The sequence below is a fragment of the Eleutherodactylus coqui genome, chromosome 3 (genome assembly GCF_035609145.1).
Source record: "Eleutherodactylus coqui strain aEleCoq1 chromosome 3, aEleCoq1.hap1, whole genome shotgun sequence".
Taxonomy (NCBI): Eukaryota; Metazoa; Chordata; class Amphibia; order Anura; family Eleutherodactylidae; genus Eleutherodactylus; species Eleutherodactylus coqui.
Genome location: NC_089839.1, coordinates 43,680,290 through 43,698,628, shown reverse-complemented (window position 1 = coordinate 43,698,628; position 18,339 = coordinate 43,680,290). Strand labels below are relative to the sequence as shown.

The following is an 18,339-nucleotide window of genomic DNA, read 5'->3' as shown; positions in this document are numbered from 1 at the left end:
AAAATCTCGCAGTGTATAGAGCCTGAGACAGTTTTGATAATTGAGGCCTATGACATGGATATGTGCACATCACCACAGTGTGTCCTATACTCTGCCCTCTTCCAAGATGGCGCCGACTACTGCAGCATCACTGTGCGCATGCGTCACTCGCCCACGCAATGACTTCGTTGCCGGGCGACGCTTCTTTTCCGGCTGCTTGTCGCTCTGTGTTGGCGGGAGATTCCAGCATGGCGGTGCAGCCGAAAGAGAAGCTTTGTATGGACAGCGGGGCGGAGAGCGGCTTCATCAGCTTCTACCTCTCCATGCCCGACAAGCCGGACACCACAGTGCGAGTGTTCGACCGCAGCGATTACTACACGGTGCACGGCAGCGATGCGGTGTTTGCCGCCAAGGAAGTGTTCAAGACCACCGGGGTCATCAAGTACCTGGGATCAGGTGGAGACTCATGTATTCTGCACACGGGGACCCTGCGTCTTAGGGCCACGCATAAAAATGCACTATACACTTAACCCCTTGAAGTCCAAACTGCTCGCACTGATCCCTGGGTAGCCTGTACCACGTGGTCACCCATCCTGTTGCTAAGCAACGGAAGAGTGGCGTTAAGATCAGCTTTCACCTCAATGGGTTAAACAGCGAGTTTTCTGCCATGAGTGAAGTCTGACTGCGTTGGGGGCGACTCGCGCTCTATGCCGCAGACAAATCGGCGCAAAATCCGCGGATTTTGCTGCACGTTTGCAAATTGAAACCGTTGCAGTTCTGTGTTGACGGCGCGTCAAAATCAACGTTTACGACATTAACATTTTACAGTGTTTTTGTCCGTGGCTTTACAATACCGCCATTGCTAACGGTGTCCTTCGCCTAATTAGGTGCTGTTCGCACCTGTGTTTGGCTTTCGGTTTTCCTGTTCCTTCTTTGAAGCAAGGAAACCGCGCCCGATTGACCGCATTTTTTATAATTCGGTAGGTCGGGTTGTTGTCTTGCCCTGCAGCATTTTACTGGATAAAATTGCGCCCCTTCTTGCGCTATTTTGTTCGGAGTCCCATGCTGCACTGCAGGCGCAGAATGGAGTTGATCCAATGCGTATTTTCACGGACGAGTGCGCTGTAGGGCGGTGAAAAAGTGACCGTCTGGTGGGCTTTAACTCAAAGTTAGGTGCGGATCTCCAGCTGCTTCCCGCATCTCGCAATTCTTTGCATACGCTTTCACCCGGTGGACTGTAGTGTTCAGAACGCCGCTGGTTCGAGGAAATTGCATCACCTGACCGGGAGCGCTGCTCTCACTAGAGGGTGAAGGGTTGAGCTGACGGCACGAAGATTTGTGAGGTGGCGCGGGGAGCGCTGCGGAAATCAGCTGGGGATCCGATGGTACGGATTTTTGACTCCATAGGCGCATGAGTAAAACGCTGCGTATTGAATCTCTTTCCGTGCTTGTGTGCGTTTTTTTTTTTCGCACGTACAAACTGCTTATAAAAATAAGCGCAACTGCTTTTTTTTTTCACTTCATCGCATGTATCCTAGCAACACGCGTTTCACACGCAGAGCTTACGCAATCGGTTGCATTGCGTCTTCATACGCACCCATAGAGATGAAAAAGGCTGTCCGCGGCAAAATAGAGCATGCTGCCATTTTTAACTTTTTTTTTTTTTCCCCTCACGCCTCTCGTCGCGCAGTGTCCATACACACACGCACGGATCAACATATGCCTCATGTCCGTTAACTATTCACCGCGTGTGCCGCGGTCATGCAGCGCATACATAATACGCTGTGACGAAACACCCGTGGACACGAGGCCTCATGCACAGCGCATTGGTGATTAACCCCTACCGGCACAGCTTCATGGCTGATGTACAAGACCCGGGCGGGGTGTCATTCTCTAGATGTAAGCAATGCTTCCATGTCAATGACTGCAAGCAGAGATCCTGAAAATGAGGGGAAAATTCTTTCTGAATATCGTATAACTTCATTCTACAATGAAGAAGCTTTGTGCTGCGACGTGCGCCGCAACCGGGTTGTGGATCAGTAAGATCGCGGCGCAGCATAGCGACATCACGAAGGAGTCAGCGTCGCGTTGCAGCCCGCTAGTTACCACGACCCACGATTGGAAGGGATTCAATGAGTTTGGATTTCTTGTGATCGGTGGATTTAGGCCTCATGTCAAATACCATGATTTAAATGTCCACGGGATAATTTTTATTTTGAATCCGCAGTGTTTTTCCCGCACGCGGACCCGCGCCCCATAGGGATACATTAGACACCCGCAGGTAGTTAAATACCTGTGGATGTCATTTTTCCTGTGAGGTGCGGATCCGCGTGCGGGGAAAAAAATGGACATGCTCCAATTTCGTGTGGGTCTCCCGCAGGCTTCTATTGAAGCCTATGGAAGCGGTCCGGATCCGCGGGAGACCCGTACCAGAACCTGCTCTAAATGATGCAGATCTTCCTTCCTTCACGTCCGGATCTTCTTTTTTTGGCCCAGCGGATGTGCCCGGCACATGCGCACGGCACGCTGCCGGCGTGCCGAGCACATCCGCCGGACCGAAGAAAGAAGATCCGGCTGCGAAGGAAGGAAGATCCGCATCGTCCGAAGCAGGTGAGTTTATTCTGATTTTTAGGCCTCATGTCCGCGGGGCAGCAGGGACCCGCTGCGGATTCTGCATGAAGGAGCCGCTGCGGATTCTGCATGAAGGAGCCGCTGCGGATTCTGCATGAAGGAGCCGCTGCGGATTCTGCATGAAGGAGCCGCTGCGGATTCTGCATGAAGGAGCCGCTGCGGATTCTGCATGAAGGAGCCGCTGCGGATTCTGCATGAAGGAGCCGCTGCGGATTCTGCATGAAGGAGCCGCTGCGGATTCTGCATGAAGGAGCCGCTGCGGATTCTGCATGAAGGAGCCGCTGCGGATTCTGCATGAAGGAGCCGTGGCGGGCCTGGTTTTCCCTGTGGACATGAGGCCTTACTGACTCCCTAACCCAACTGCATTGGTTTCTGTTCGTGTGATTTGTTGCGCTACTACATGCCGGTCTACCTGCGTCGCCGCTAAAGTCGTGTTATCATTTTATGTCTGTAGCCAGGCTGATTTTATTTTTCTTTCCCCGTTGCCGTCTCATATAGAGAAAAACCCGAATCTGATAATTTAACCGAATATTGTTCCGATTGTAGGAAGCAAGAAGCTGGAGGGCGTGGTGCTGAGTAAGATGAACTTTGAATCGGTGGTGCGGGATCTTCTCCTTGTCCGGCAGTACCGTGTAGAGGTTTATAAAAACAAGTCGGGAGCCAAATCCTCCAAGGACAACGACTGGCAGCTGGCTTTTAAGGTATGACAGATATCAGTGGGAACTGTAGAGACGGATCTGGGATCGGAGTCACCGTTGTCAACAGATCTAGTGGGGATGTGTAATGGGCCGCCATTTACACGGGACGATTATTGCCCAACAGTCGTGCAAAATAATAAAAATTTGAGCGAAAATCATGCAGTATAAATGCAAAGAGATCGCTCGCAGGTTAAAAACCATCACTGGATTGCGGGCTGTTTAAACGCTTCCCATTGAAGCCCCCGATCCAGCGGGCAAGTCTGTCGGTGTAAATGCTCTGCACAAGCGCTGGCGACATCAGTGGTGATTTTGGCTCTCATGCAGTCGTTTACCTGAACAAAAGGATGCCTTCACACGGCCAAGAAAATCGCGCTGCAGGACGCATCAATATGATTCTTTTGTATGGGGTCATACACATGGGTGGTGTTTTCCTGCATGGCACCATGATGCAGGAAACAACGCGGCCTATCCTATCTTTGTTTCACATCGCAGCGCCCATTGTCTTCAATGAGGCTGCAGGAGACGTATGATGCAATCTGAGGCCTCCCATTGAAAACAATGGGAGAAACTGCGCAATCCTCAACCGCGGCTGATCCCTACGTCCCTGAAGAGATGTGAGGCCGTTTTGACATAAACATTTTGCATCCATGGGGAATTCAAATGGTGGCAAGTGCGATATCAGACCGCGATTCATGGACTGATATCGCACTCGCCCCTGTGAAGTTAGCCTAAGGGCCCTTTTATTTGGAATGATTATCGTTCAGATTCTCGCTGGATTGTGCAAAACTGAATGTTAATCATTCAACGTAAATGCTGCCTCCGACTAAATAAGTGGTTTAATATTAAATAGAGATGAGCGAGTAGTGCCTTAGCCGAGTATCTCCCCGCTCGTCTCTAAAGATTCGGGGGCCGGCGCGGGTGACAAGTGAGTTGCGGGGGGGGGGGGAGAGAGGGAGAGAGAGATCTCCCCGCTCTCCCCCGCCGCTCCCCGCCCCCCGCCGGCACCTGAATCTTTAGAAACGAGCGGGGAGATACTCGGCTAAGGCACTTCTCGCTCGAGTAATGTGCCTTAGCGAGTATACTCGCTCATCTCTAATTTTAAACTTTTCCTATCTACTGTCTGACGTCTTCTGATTGAAGCTTGTACAGCTCCAATGTCAGAAGACGTCCGACAGGGTATTCTTACTTCTATTGCCAGCCACTCCGCTGTCAGAGCCTCTCTGGCGCACACACACTGGCTTTAGCCAGCAGATGGCACTGTTGTATAACAGCAAAAGGAGAAAGCCTTTTAGGAAACCCTGAATCCAAAGTTGGACTGGAAAGGGTTAACGCTTGTTGAAACTGAGTGATAAGCAAACATCGATCAGCTTGCGTAAATGGGCAATCCATCATCTATGAACGACTGCCTGTTTGCTCCGGTAGCTCCGCCTCCATTCACATTATTGCGCTTGTATGCATGTACAGGAGTAATAATCGCTGGGACGACTGTCAGTTTTTTTTTGCGCACGAAGAACACGCACCAGTGCACTCAGCCATTGAAATGGCCAATTACTTTAGTGAGTTTAAGATGTGTTCTTTTCCTGAAAATAGGAAAATAGAGCATGCAGCATTTTATTTTTTGCGCATGCTAAATACTTGCTTGTGAACGAACCCAATGAAATCAATAGGTCCTATTTTCTGCGTATTGCACCAATACCGTCCGCTGACATCGGCCTGCTGTAGGCAAATCATTTACCGTTCAATATTTTTTAATAGACTTTTATTTTTTCCTGTCGTCTCTTTATGGAGGAAGTGAGCGTGTATCTGGTACTGCATGCAAATGAAGAAAACGCGATGTACATACTATATCTAGAACATCACATAAATGAAGTTGTCTTCTTTCATGTTCCTTTTCTCAGGCCTCACCAGGAAACCTGACGCAGTTTGAGGAGATTCTGTTTGGCAACTGTGACATGTCCTCTGCCGTTGGAGTTGTCGGTGTCCGGTTGGTCAGCTCCGACGGGCAGAGATTGGTTGGCGTCGGTTTCGTAGATTCCACGTTCAGGAGGCTTGGCGTGTGTGAATTTCCAGATAATGATCAGTTTTCAAATCTAGAAGCCTTATTGGTCCAGATTGGACCAAAGGAGTGTGTGATGCCCGGAGGTGATGCTGGCGGAGATATGGGGAAAATAAGACAGGTAAGTCACTAATTTGTGTAAGGGTGCTCTTATATTGGACCATCTGTTGGGTGACGGATGCCCAGCATGTCATCACAACAATAATTGTTCCTCTGCCTTTACACAGGAACAAGCATCGCTAGCGAATGGAGGTGGAAAGGGACGGGGATTGTTTTGAACCATCCGCCTCCATTCACAGTAAACAGGCAGTCGTTCATAAGGGAACGACTACCTGTTCACACAAAATGATACGTCCAGTTTATAACTTTTTGTACTCCGTGCAAGTTTGATAATCCAGTACAGTTTTAAAGCAGTGTTATGGGACTAAGCAAAAAAAAAAAAGAAATACATGGACGGGAAATGGTGGGAAAAAAAAGGCAAACTGTCAAGTGCCCCCCCCCCCCCCTCCAGTCCATGCCACTCTGATCCCAGAAGAAGCTGCCAGCAGCATTCGTGCGCACATATCTTCTGAGCCAGTCAGCGGCTTTAACGGTGATCCTGCCATGAACTGCTCATGATTGCTGCAGCTTGTCCAGGAATCGGAGTGATAGAACGACTCTGCTGCTCTGGACTTGGGGGAGAAGGGGAGCACTTGGGAGGTGAGTACACCGTACTTTATTTTCCACCAATCTGCACTCATAATTTTTTTTCTTTAAGTCGTGGAAAATCCCTTTAATGTGGGCATATACCTTAGATAGCTGTCATTTCACAGCTGTTTGTCTCAACCTCCCATACACCTCCGCTCCACTTCGAACTTGTTCTCAATGGGTAGACAGAATTAAATTGCTGCCAGACCCTTCAGGTGGGTGGGGGTTTATCGCATGTTAAAACAAATTTCACGCTTGTTGAAATCCACCATGCCCTGTCGTCCTTTCCCTGGCATTTGCCATTTAGGGAGAGTCAGGACATCCCCATACACATTAGATTGTCAGCTGGTCTCAGTGAAATTGGCGCGTTTGGTTGACATTTATCTGTAAACTTAAAGGGGTTGTCCCGCGCCGAAACGTTTTTTTTTTTTTTAACCCCCCCCCCCCCCTCCCCCGTTCGGCGCGAGACAACCCGGGGTTTGTTAAAAAAAACAAACCGGGTAGTACTTACCCGAATCCCGGCGGTCCGGCGTCTTCATACTCACCTGCTGAAGATGGCCGCCGGGATCCTCTCTCTCTGTGGACCGCAGGGCTTCTGTGCGGTCCATTGCCGATTCCAGCCTCCTGATTGGCTGGAATCGGCACGTGACGGGGCGGAGCTACACGGAGTCGGCATTCTGCACGAGCAGCCCCATTGAAGACAGCAGAAGACCCGGACTGCGCAAGCGCGGCTAATTTGGCCATTAGAGGCCGAAAATTAGTCGGCACCATGGAGATGAGGACGCCAGCAACGGAGCAGGTAAGTAAAAAACTTTTTATAACTTCTGTATGGCTCATAATTAATGCACAATGTACATTACAAAGTGCATTAATATGGCCATACAGAAGTGTATAGACCCACTTGCTGCCGCGGGACAACCCCTTTAACAGGAGCAGCCAGAGTCAAGTAGCTGCTGCCAAGGCAAATAGGATCATGGGGTGCATCAGAAGGGGTCTAGGGGGCAACTAAAATGTATGAGGACTAGAATACCCAAAGAGATTATTTAAAAATAGGGAAATTTGGAAAAAGCAGGCTGAGAGGCGACCTAATAACTATGTATGGATATATCAGGGAACAATACAGAGATCTCTCCCACCATCTGTTTATACCCAGGACTGTCACAAGGGGGCGCACTCTGTCTAGTGGAAAGAAGGTTTGTACGCTGACATAGAAGGGGGTTCTTAACTGTAAGAACAGTGAGACTATGGAACTCTCTGCCTCAGGACGTGGTGATGGAGAACTCACTAAGGGAGCCTAGATGCCTTTCTAGAGTGTTATATTACATATTCTAATCACTGATTACTTCAGAACGGTCGGTGATCCGGGGATTATTCTGACTGGTCAGGAAGGAATTATTTTCCCTAAATTGAGGATAATTGGCTTCTCCCTCATTGGGGTTTTTGCCTTCCTCTGGGTCAGCACTGGGGGGTAATAGGTGGGTAATAGGTGAACGGGATGGACATACCGTATATTCCGGCATATAAGGCGACTGGGCGTATAAGACGACCCCCCAATTGTCGCCTTATACGCCTGGAATAACGGTATACAAAGAAAAAAAAAAGGTGTTTTAAAAAAATTAAAAAAAAATCAGTACTCACCTCCCCCGGCTTTCTGCGGCGCTTCTGCAGGCTGTTGCTTCCTCCTTGTCCCTGACAGAGCATTGCTTTCTGGAAGTGGGGCTTGAAATCCCCGCCTCCAGAAAGCTAATGCTGTGATTGGCTAACAGCGCAAGAATTAGCCAATCACAGCCATTCAATGACATCATTGAATGACTGTGATTGGATAACTCACGCCGCTTCAGCCAATCACAGCCATTCAACATTGAATAGCTGTGATTGGCTGATGCCACGTGGCGTCAGCCAATCACAGCCATTCAATGATGTCATTGAATGGCTGTGATTGGCTAACTCACGCGCTGTTAGCCAATCATAGCATTAGCTTTCTGGAGGCGGGGATTTCAAGCCCCGCATCCAGAAAGCAATGCTCTGTCAGGGACTAGGAGGGAGCGACAGCCTGCAGAAGCGCCGCAGAACGCCGGGGGAGGGGAGTACTGATTTTTATTTTTTTTTTCTATTACCGGCATATAAGACGACCTCCGACTGCAGAGCAGATTTTTCGGTGTTAAAAAGTCGTCTTATACGCCGGTATATACGGTATGTCTTTTTTCAGCCTTACACACTATTGTGCCATGTGTTGCTATGTTCTGTATGGGCAGCTTTACATTGCTGGTCTATCTGTTCTTTTGTGATCTGAATTTCCCTTCTGATCTTTGTATTCCTGTAATTGCTCTTCACAGATTGTTCAGCGAGGTGGAATCCTCATCACAGATAGGAAAAAGTCCGAGTTCAACACCAAGGATTGTGTTCAAGATCTTAACCGCCTATTAAAGGCAAAAAAAGGGGAACAAATCACTAGTGCAGCGTTACCGGAGATGGAGAAGCAGGTATATCCTTCCACCTTAGGACCTCGTGGGGGTGCTGGACTATACGGCAACACACGGAGTCCTCTGCAGTTCTGTTATGGAGCCGTGTGCCGCCTTATATTACTCCATCTAATGTTATATCTCTGTTCTCTGTATTACCTCTTTAACGTGTGCATGCTTTTTTTTCCCCCTCTGTATGAAATGAGACATATGGCGGTACATGCCCCAATACAAGTAGTCTTTTATGGACCTGTGCATAAAATTTAAAGGGGTTATCTGTGCAGAGAGATGCATATTGGATCCAGTCTGGGTCTGGTGGTGCGGGTACAACCACTTCCGAGCAGTTTCCAAAACCAGCTCTCATGGTGGGGAATTGTCTTCCTCCTTTTTTGTTGAGGGTATCATTGCAGGGGCTGGCTGACTTCCTAATTTCAATTACTAAGGCAGCCCCTTCTCTCTCATGGCCGATTCAGATTTAACCTCTTAAGGACATGGCCTATTTTGGCATTGAGGACGCAATGATTTTTGGTAATTTTTTTTTTTTCACCTCCCCTTTTTAAAAGCCATAACTTTTAATTTTTCCGTCGATACAGCCGTATGAGGGCTTGTTTTTTTATGCGCTGCGAACTGTAGTTTTTATTGGTATATTTTTTTTTGGTGCATATAATATATTGCAAACCTTTAATTTTTTTTTAAATTTTTTTTACAATGTCAATGAGGCAGCATAAATGACACAACATATGTATTTTCTGCGGGTCGGTACGATTACGTCGATACCTAAAACATTATTATTTTTTTTTTAACGTTTTTCCACTTTTGCACAAAAGAACCCCCTTTTTAAAAGTTAATTATTTTTACATCATTGCATTCAAAGTCCCGTAACTTAGTTTTTCATGGACGGAACTTTTTCATTGTGTCGTGAGATGTCATTTTTTTATTTGTATCATTTTGGGGGTACATACGGCTTTTTTGATCACTTTTTATTGATTTTTTTTTTTTTTTTTTTTTTTTGGAAGGTAAAATGAAAAAAATACATATTTTGCCTCCATTTAAAATTTTTCTTTTTTACGCTCTTGGTGTGCAGGATTTATAGTGTGCTCAAATTATAGTACAGGTCATTACAGACACGATGATACCACAAATGTGGTGTTTTTATTAAATGTTTAATTATACGAATAGGGAAAAATGAGCAAAAAAGTTTTTTTTTTTGTACACTATTTATATCCTTAAAGGGACCTGAACCATAGCCGCGATGATCGCTTTTGTTAGGAATTCCAGGACTTCTGTCCTGCAATGCCTTATCGGTTGTAATAGCGATTATAGACAATGGCAAAGCAAGATGCCTGTATCTGGCGTTCTGTTGTCATGGCAATCCATCGTCCCTCCGTGATTACATCGCAGGGGTCCGATGACGTCACAGAGGGAGTGCCCTACCTCTGAACCCTTTGATCCACAGAGATTGCGGCATGTAAGGGGTTAACAGCGGGGGGGGCGATGTCCTTATGCACCCCAGCTGTTGCAGTGGAAGGCGGCCCCGGCTGGTGCGGGCTCATTCCCGATCCCGTGCCACCCACATGATGTAAGGTTAGGTCCTTGTGACCTTAAGGGGTTAAGTGATCGTTGTTCATTTTTGTAACTATATTTGCCCATTGAGTGAGATAATTAAAAAAAAAAATCAGAGTTAATAGTTTTTTGGGTTTTTTTTTGTGTGACTCTTTAGCTGTAAGGGAAAAATAAATCCCACCGTCACACCAGGCTGTAATGCTATTCTGACATCTGTTCGCCCTTCTGGTGTTCTCGGGGCTGACCCACAACATCAGCAGGTTTTCATTGTTGATTTGTATAGCTTTTCTGTTTTATTTCTTCTTGAACTGCTGCCATTTTTTTTTGTCAAAACTATATGGCTCCAAAACGGGCCTAAAGTACAGTTGTGTAAATGCGATGTGAGATCACACAGGTAACAGCGGGGCTCTGTGTAAATGCGATGTGAGATCACACAGGTAACAGCGGGGCTCTGTGTAAATGCAATGTGAGATCACACAGGTAACAGCGGGGCTCTGTGTAAATGCAATGTGAGATCACACAGGTAACAGCGGGGCTCTGTGTAAATGCAATGTGAGATCACACAGGTAACAGCGGGGCTCTGTGTAAATGCAATGTGAGATCACACAGGTAACAGCGGGGCTCTGTGTAAATGCAATGTGAGATCACACAGGTAACAGCGGGGCTCTGTGTAAATGCAATGTGAGATCACACAGGTAACAGCGGGGCTCTGTGTAAATGCAATGTGAGATCACACAGGTAACAGCGGGGCTCTGTGTAAATGCAATGTGAGATCACACAGGTAACAGCGGGGCTCTGTGTAAATGCAATGTGAGATCACACAGGTAACAGCGGGGCTCTGTGTAAATGCAATGTGAGATCACACAGGTAACAGTGGGGCTCTGTGTAAATGCAATGTGAGATCACACAGGTAACAGCGGGGCTCGGTCTCATTCCCTCCTCCTTGTTTTGACTTTTCCTATGTATCGTTTTCCTTCCGTGCTTCTAGGTTGCGATGTCGGCTCTGTCCGCAGTCATGAAGTATCTGGAGCTGCTGGCGGATGAGTCTAACTTCGGACAGTTTGTGATGACCAGTTTTGATCTCAATCAGTATATGAGATTGGATAACGCTGCCGTTGGTGCACTGAACCTCTTCCCCGTAAGTGTCACTTGAGAGAAGTAAGCAATGCTGCAAGTTGATTGACTTAAGCTTTAGTTCACATTTCATACACGTCACGCTAAACCCATCCATACATGTGCCAAGTGTGTGTAAAGTGTCTCTTCGACATACAATATTATCAACGTCCAATGGAATAAGTATTGTATGTTGAAGCCATAACTTCATGGAAAACTGGTGATTGGTTCCAAAGGCTCTCAAATGTAGGGGAAAAAAATGTTTGCAATTCCCTACAGTTTGTTGGCTAGTCATTGGAAGAATATGATTACTAGAGATGAACGAACGTACTCGTTTAGGGCGATTTCGCAATGGAGCACTGCTTTTTTCGAGTAACTGACTACTCGGGCAAAAAGATTTGGGGGGCGCCAGGGGTGAGCGGGGGGTTGCAGTGGGGGGGGGGGGGGGGGAGAGCTCCCCCTGTTCCCCCACTGCTCCCCCCAACCCCCCCCCCCCCCCCCCGCTCCACCACGCCACCCCCTGAATCTTTTCGGTGCTCGATTGCGAAATCGCCCTAAACGAGTACGTTCGCCCATCTCTAATGATTACCTGTTTACACCCAGCGATAATTAACCCTTTCCAGTCCAATGTCGGGCCTGCCCCGACATCATCATTTTCCTCCACAGCTCCGATGTCGGGGCAGGCCCGACACTGCAGTGCAGGAGTGGATCTGCACCCGATCGTCAGGCACATCGGGTGCAGATGCACTCCTTTACTGGTCGTCATCGAGGACCCCCGAGGAGAAGGCAGAAAGGGTTTTTAACCCTTTCTGCCCACTTCTTTATACATTACATAGCGCTTAATTAGCGCTATGCAATGCATAGATTCCGGCCGGCGATCATGTGACCGCCTGTGTTACCTGACCCCCGGCGGTCACATGAACGCCGAGTCGGGAGCCTGCACCGTGCAAGGACCTGCTTACCTGACCGGCGTCTTGTGCATTCTCCTTCTGTCTCCCGACCCGGCGATCATGTGACCGTTGGGTGCCACCTGACCCCAGCGGTCACATGATCGCCGAGTCGGGAGGCAGAAGGAGAATGCACAAGACGCCGGTCAGGTAAGCAGGTCCCTCCCTGCACCCTCCTGAACTCTGTCAGATCAGGAGGGTGCAGGGAAAATGTATTTTTTCTCACCCATTCTCCCAGCTCCAATTTATTTGGAGCTGGGGAGAATGGGTGAGAAAAAATAAATGGATTGGAAAGGGTTAATCAACCTGCAGCTATTTCTAGGTGAGCTATAATGCAACAAATAGTAAACGAATTCTCGCATGTCAGCCAGTTGGTGGTCTTATGTACACAATATTAATGTCACTTACATTTGCTCTATCCAGCAATCATTTAACCCCTTAACGACCGCCCCATCGGGAAACTACGTCCTCAGAAAGTGGGCCTTAATCCTAGAGGACGTAGTTTTATGCATCCTCTTTGGATTGATGCCCACTGGCCTGAGGACGTGACAGCTCCATGCTGTCGGTGCCCGCAGGTAGCCGACAGCATGGAGCTGTCATCCCAGGATGCGGGCAGTCCCCCCCCGGCATTGCGATCGGCGCTATAAAATGAATAGCGCCGATCGCAAAAAAGTAAAGAAAACCGTGTTAAAAAGTAGTAATTCAGCTGCTATGATGGATCGGATCCATCACGGCAGCTGAAAATACTCACACGGCTTGTCGGCGGTGTCCCTTGGAGATCTGGTCCTCCCGGACCCGCCGGCGGCCTTCTGCGCATGCGCGCCTGACGATTACGTCACGCGCAAAAGCCCGGGTGTCCCCGGCAAATTTAAAATCTCCTGGCTCCCGGCTCCTGAAGGTAGCTGGGAACCAGGAGGTGTTACCGGGGACCACTGTGAGCGGTCCCCGGGCCCGCGATCACCGCTATCCATTGCGATAGCGGTGATCGCGAAAAAGTTTAAAAAGTAAAACAAAAGTAAAGTTTCACCTCCCCTCATGGATCGGATCCATGAGGGGAGGTGAAGATACTCACCCCCGGTCCTCTGCGATGTCCCGATGTCCCGGGACCCGAAATCCCCGTCTGCGCATGCGCGCCCGATGATTGACATCGGGCGCGTGCACAGAGGGGCTCGAGCCCCGGGAAATTCAAAATTGCTCTGCTCCTGGCTGCCATGTGTAGCCAAGAGCAGAGGGATGTCACCAGGGACATGATCACTGTCATCCAATGGATGACAGTGATCATGTAAAGTTAAAAAAAAAGTGCAAAAAGTAAAAAAAATAAAATAAAAAAGGGTAAAAGGTAAAAAAAAAAAAAGTAAAAAAAGTAAAAAAAAATTTTAAAAAAGTTAAAAAAAGCTTGCGTTTCATCTCCCCCCACGGATCATATCCGTGAGGGAGGATGAAATGACGTACCTAAGGCCTGCGGATTTATCCGTGGACCTCACCCCAGCTTCTGCGCACGCGCCCGTCACCAATGTGGCAGGCGCATGCGCAAAAGCCGTGGTTTTTTAAAATCTCCCTGCTCCTGGCTACAAAACTTAGCCGAGAGCCTGGAGATTTCATGGAGGGCCGCGGTGAGCGGTTCCTGGTCACGTGTTCTCCGTTATCCAAAGAATAATGGCGATCACGTAAAAGTTAAAAAAAGGTGAAGCTTCATCTCCCCTCACTGATGCGATCGGTGAGAGGAGATAAAACTTTTTACCGGAGGCCTCCATATTTACACCCCGACGCAATCTTCTTCCGTGAACTTTCCCGTATTCTGCGCATGCGACCGCTGGCAAAACACCCGACACATGTGCAGGAGTCGGGGAGCCCAGGAAACTTAATATCTCCTTGCTCTCGGCGACCAACGGTCACCGAGAGCCTGGAGCAGTGACGGGTGGCCTCGTTGAGCGGTCCCCAGTCACGTGAAAAAATGGTAGCGATCTACCTTTGGCCGGTCTCACATGACCGGATAGGAATTACGGATTCCGCATGCGTTTGATTAGCGGTAATACGCAGATCAATCGCATTGGATTACACAATTCCGCTCACATTAGCGGGTTGGAATTGCGTAATCCACTCGCAGAAAAGAGAACGCAGCAGGTTCTATTTTACCGCTGCTATCCGCAACATAGAGCCCATTGTGCTCCATGGTCTTGGATATACCCGCAGCCCATACGCAACTACGTTGTATACGGGCTGCGGGTACCCGCGTCATCGCTAAGCGACGGTGCGGGAAATACAAACAACAACAAAAAAAAGTGTACTGCGCATGACCGCCCGTGTAAGTACGCAGTTATGCGCAGTACATTACGCGGCCGTACGCAGGGTCACAGCCGGGCTCACAGCCGGGATCTGCTGCAGGCCTCCACAAGCGGATTCCCCATACGGCTGCCTGAGCCCGGCGTTATTCAGACCGCTACCTGTAATACGCAATTTACAAGAAGCCCCGGGAATGTTTGCCTTCATGCAGTTCCAGGAGCACCTTGTTGAGCGCCTTCTGTGTGAGACCGCCGCACCTCATCAAGCTTACGGAGACTCACAGAGCGCCACTTTTTACACCCCATCCCCGCCGCTGAGGTCAAAAAATGACTCCCAAAAAGCATGAGAGGAGGGGGGATACCCGGTTTTATTGCCCCATGTGCCCATCCCAACCAGCCTCCATAATTACCCGTCTTTGGAAATACTACACAGTTCACATTATTACTTTTATCTAAGATTTGGGGAACGCCGAAAAGGGCGTGGGGGGGGGGGGGGGGGATTTTAGGGAGTCAATTTTTATTCCGTACAAATGAGCAATGGGGCCTGGAATTTATTCAGTTATGCCCTGCAATCCAACTGGTGTTCCCTCCATTATAGGCCTTGCCATGTTTCCTGTAAGCAGATTAGGGCCACAATGGATATGTTTTTGAACACAGGACAAACGGGGGTATCCATTTGGGGGTGAACGTCTTCATTCCTATGTAAACTGTACAAAAAAAAAAGTTTTTAAATTGACAAAATTGCCAAAAAAATGAAAATTGTAATTTTTTTCTTCTGCTTTGCTGAAATTTATTCAAATACTGTGTGGTCAAAATACGCAGTACACCCCTAGATGAATTCGTTAAGGGGTCTAGTTTTTAAAATGGGGTCATTTGAGGGGGTTCTTTATCGTTTTGGACGCTCAATGACTCTATAAGTGGGCAATGGGGCCTGGAATTTATTCCGTTGTACCCTAAAATCCAACGGGTGCTCCTTCCATTATAGGCCTAGCCATGCGTCCTTTAAGTAGATTAGGGCCACAAGGGGTATGGTTCTGAACACGGGACAAACAGGGGTATCCATTTTGGGGTGAAAGTCTTCATTCCTATGTGTGCTGTACAAAAAAAAACAGTTTTTAAATTGATACAACTGCCAAAAAAATGAAAATTGTATTTTTTTTCCTATTGCTTTGCTTAGATTTATTCAAAAATTGTAGAGTAAAAATACACAGTACACCCCTAGATTAATTCGTTAAGGGTCTAGTTTTCAAAATGGGATCATTTGTGGGGGTTCTCTGTCGTTTTGGCCGCTCAAGGGCTCTACAAGTGTGCAATGGGGTCTAAATCACCTTCATGCTAAATTTCTGTTCTGAAAGCCACCGACTACTCCTTTCATTTTGCGCCCCGTTGTGCATCCAGACAAAAGATTAGGGCCACAATGGGTATGTCTCTGAACACGGGACAAACAGGGGTATCCACTTTGGGGTGCAAGTCTTCATTCATGTGTGTGCTGTACCAAAAAAGCAGTTTTTAAAACGACAGAATTGCCAAAAAAACGAAAATCACAATTTTTTCCTTTTGCTTTGCTTCAATTCATTCAACAACTGTGGGCTCAAAATGGGCAGTACACCCCTAGATAAATTCATTAAGGGGTCTAGTTTTCAAAATGGGGTCACTTGTGGGGGTTCTCTTTGATTTTGGCCGCTCAAGAGCTCTACAAAAGTGCTATGGGCCTAAAACTCCTTCAAGGAAAATCTATGTTCTTAAAGCCACCGACTACTCCTTTCGTTTTGGGCCCCATTGTGCATCCAGACATAAGATTAGGGCCACAATGGGTATGTCTCTGAACACGGGAGAAACAGGGGTATCCATTTTGGGATGAAAGGCTTCATTCATGCGTGTGCTGTACAAAAAAAGCTGTTTTTAAAATGACAGAATTGACAAAAAAATGAAAATCACAATTTTTTCCTTTTGCTTGGCTTGAATTCATTCAAAAACTGTGGGGTCAAAAGGGTCAGTACACCCCTAGATAAATTCGTTAAGGGGTCTAGTTTTCAAAATGGGGTCACTTGTGGGGGTTCTCTTTGGTTTTGGCCACTCAAGAGCTCTACAAAAGTGCTATGGGGCCTAAAACGCCTTCAAGCAAAATTTATGTTCTGAAAGACACCGACTACTCCTTTCATTTTGGCTCCCGTTATGCATCCAGACATAAGATTAGGGCCACAATGGGTATGTTTCTGAACACGGGAGAAACGGGGGTATCCATTTTGGTGTGTAAATCCTCATTTTCATGGGCTCTATAGGAAAAAAATATGTCTTTAAAATGACATATTTGCAAAAATATGAAATTTTATTTTTTGTCCCCTAAATTGAACTAATTCCTGAAAAGAACTGGTGGGGTCAAAATACTCATGACACCCCTCAGTGAATACACTAAGGGGTGTAGTTTTTAAAATGGGGTCATTTGTGGGTGTATCTATTATTCTGACACTTATGAGCCTCTGCAAACTTGGCTTGGTGCAGGAAAACAAAGTGCTCCTCAAAATGCTGAAAAGTAATGTTAAATTTGTACGTCCTCTAAATGGTTAAAAAAAACACAAAAGTTTTTCAAGTGTGCATTCAGAATAAAGTAAACAGATGGAAATATATATCTTATCAAAAATTTGTACAGTATGTTTGGACATATTTGAGATATTACGGTTGAAAATGTGAAAAAATGACAATTTTTTTCAAAATTTTTCCAATATTGGTACTTTTAATAAATATACACACATTATATCGGTCTCTTTTTACAATCTAAATGAAGTACAACATGTGGCGAAAAAACAATGTCAGAATCACTGGGATATGTAAAGCCTTTACGGAGTTATGCCACGTTGAACGACGCATGTCAGATTTCCAAAATTTGGCTCCGTCACTAAGGCGCAAACAGGCTTCGTCACTAAGGGGTTAAATGACAGCTGTTGAAAGCGGCTAACACCACTATATACTGGGCATGGTGCCAACTATGCTTTATATGCCTTCCGCGACTGCATGATGTATATTTGCATTATGTCTGGGTTAAAAGTATTGCCCGCTTTCTGCATTTATTTCAGCAGCTGCGTAATGGCATAAGAGACTACTACGTTACTTCAGGGTTTAACTTGGCCTCCACAGGGAAGGATCCCCCCCACTCCCTCCACATCCCCCAGGCTTAATGTAAACGTGGCAAAGCATTCATTGCTTCCAAAGATGGTGGCGGCTCTATCTTACTGCACAGGAGCTTAGTTTTCCTTGCAGATACAGGGCATCCATAGTATCCTTGTGCTGTAGAGCAGTGTTGCCCAACTCCAGTCCTCAGGGACCCCCAACAGGTCATGTTTTCAGGTGTTGCACAGGTGATGTAATTATTGTCTGTGCCTCAGACATTGCAACAGGTGTTCTTACTATAGGATATCCTGAAAACATGACCGGTTGGTGGTCCCCGAGGACTGGAGATGGGGACCCCTGCTGTAGAGGATACAGCCGCTGCCATCTTTGGAAGCTTTGGGCACCACGGCTTGTTTATTTCGGTATTCGTAAGCACCGTGTGTTTGAGGGAGGCTTCTCTGTACAGACTGAGGTAAGACTGGCATGACTTAGGCTGTGGTGTAATTGCATTAAAAAAATTGTAGTACATGGCAGCATAAAAAACAGTTCTGACTCAGAGTGGTGAGGCAAAAACGGAAAAACCCTGTGTGTCCTGAGGGTTGTTTACATCTGTAACGCGGCAATATAATCCCATGAAGCGGGCATCGGGTCATTTTCTCTTGAGTTAAACCAATCCCATTTCTCTGACTGGTAGTGGTGGTATATACATGAATGGGTGAAGGACTTCCACTGTTTATCTAGGGCGGCATCCAGATCGATGAATGCTTATGGGTAGCTCAGGATCCCACACAGGTTATGGCAGGCCTGACTTTT

At 47.2% G+C, this 18,339-nt stretch overlaps 1 protein-coding gene across 1 annotated transcript in view; it reads left to right on the top strand.

Annotated features, from left to right (window-relative positions):
* Positions 1-207: 207 nt before the first annotated feature.
* The window catches only part of MSH2 (mutS homolog 2), a 122,268-nt gene continuing 104,136 nt past the window's right edge, over positions 208-18,339 (top strand). The window contains exons 1-5 of the mRNA XM_066595528.1: positions 208-435; positions 3,157-3,311; positions 5,207-5,485; positions 8,388-8,534; positions 11,065-11,214. Coding sequence (XP_066451625.1) covers positions 228-435; positions 3,157-3,311; positions 5,207-5,485; positions 8,388-8,534; positions 11,065-11,214 — 939 coding nt within the window. The 5' untranslated portion in view covers positions 208-227. The remainder of the gene's footprint in view (positions 436-3,156; positions 3,312-5,206; positions 5,486-8,387; positions 8,535-11,064; positions 11,215-18,339) is intronic.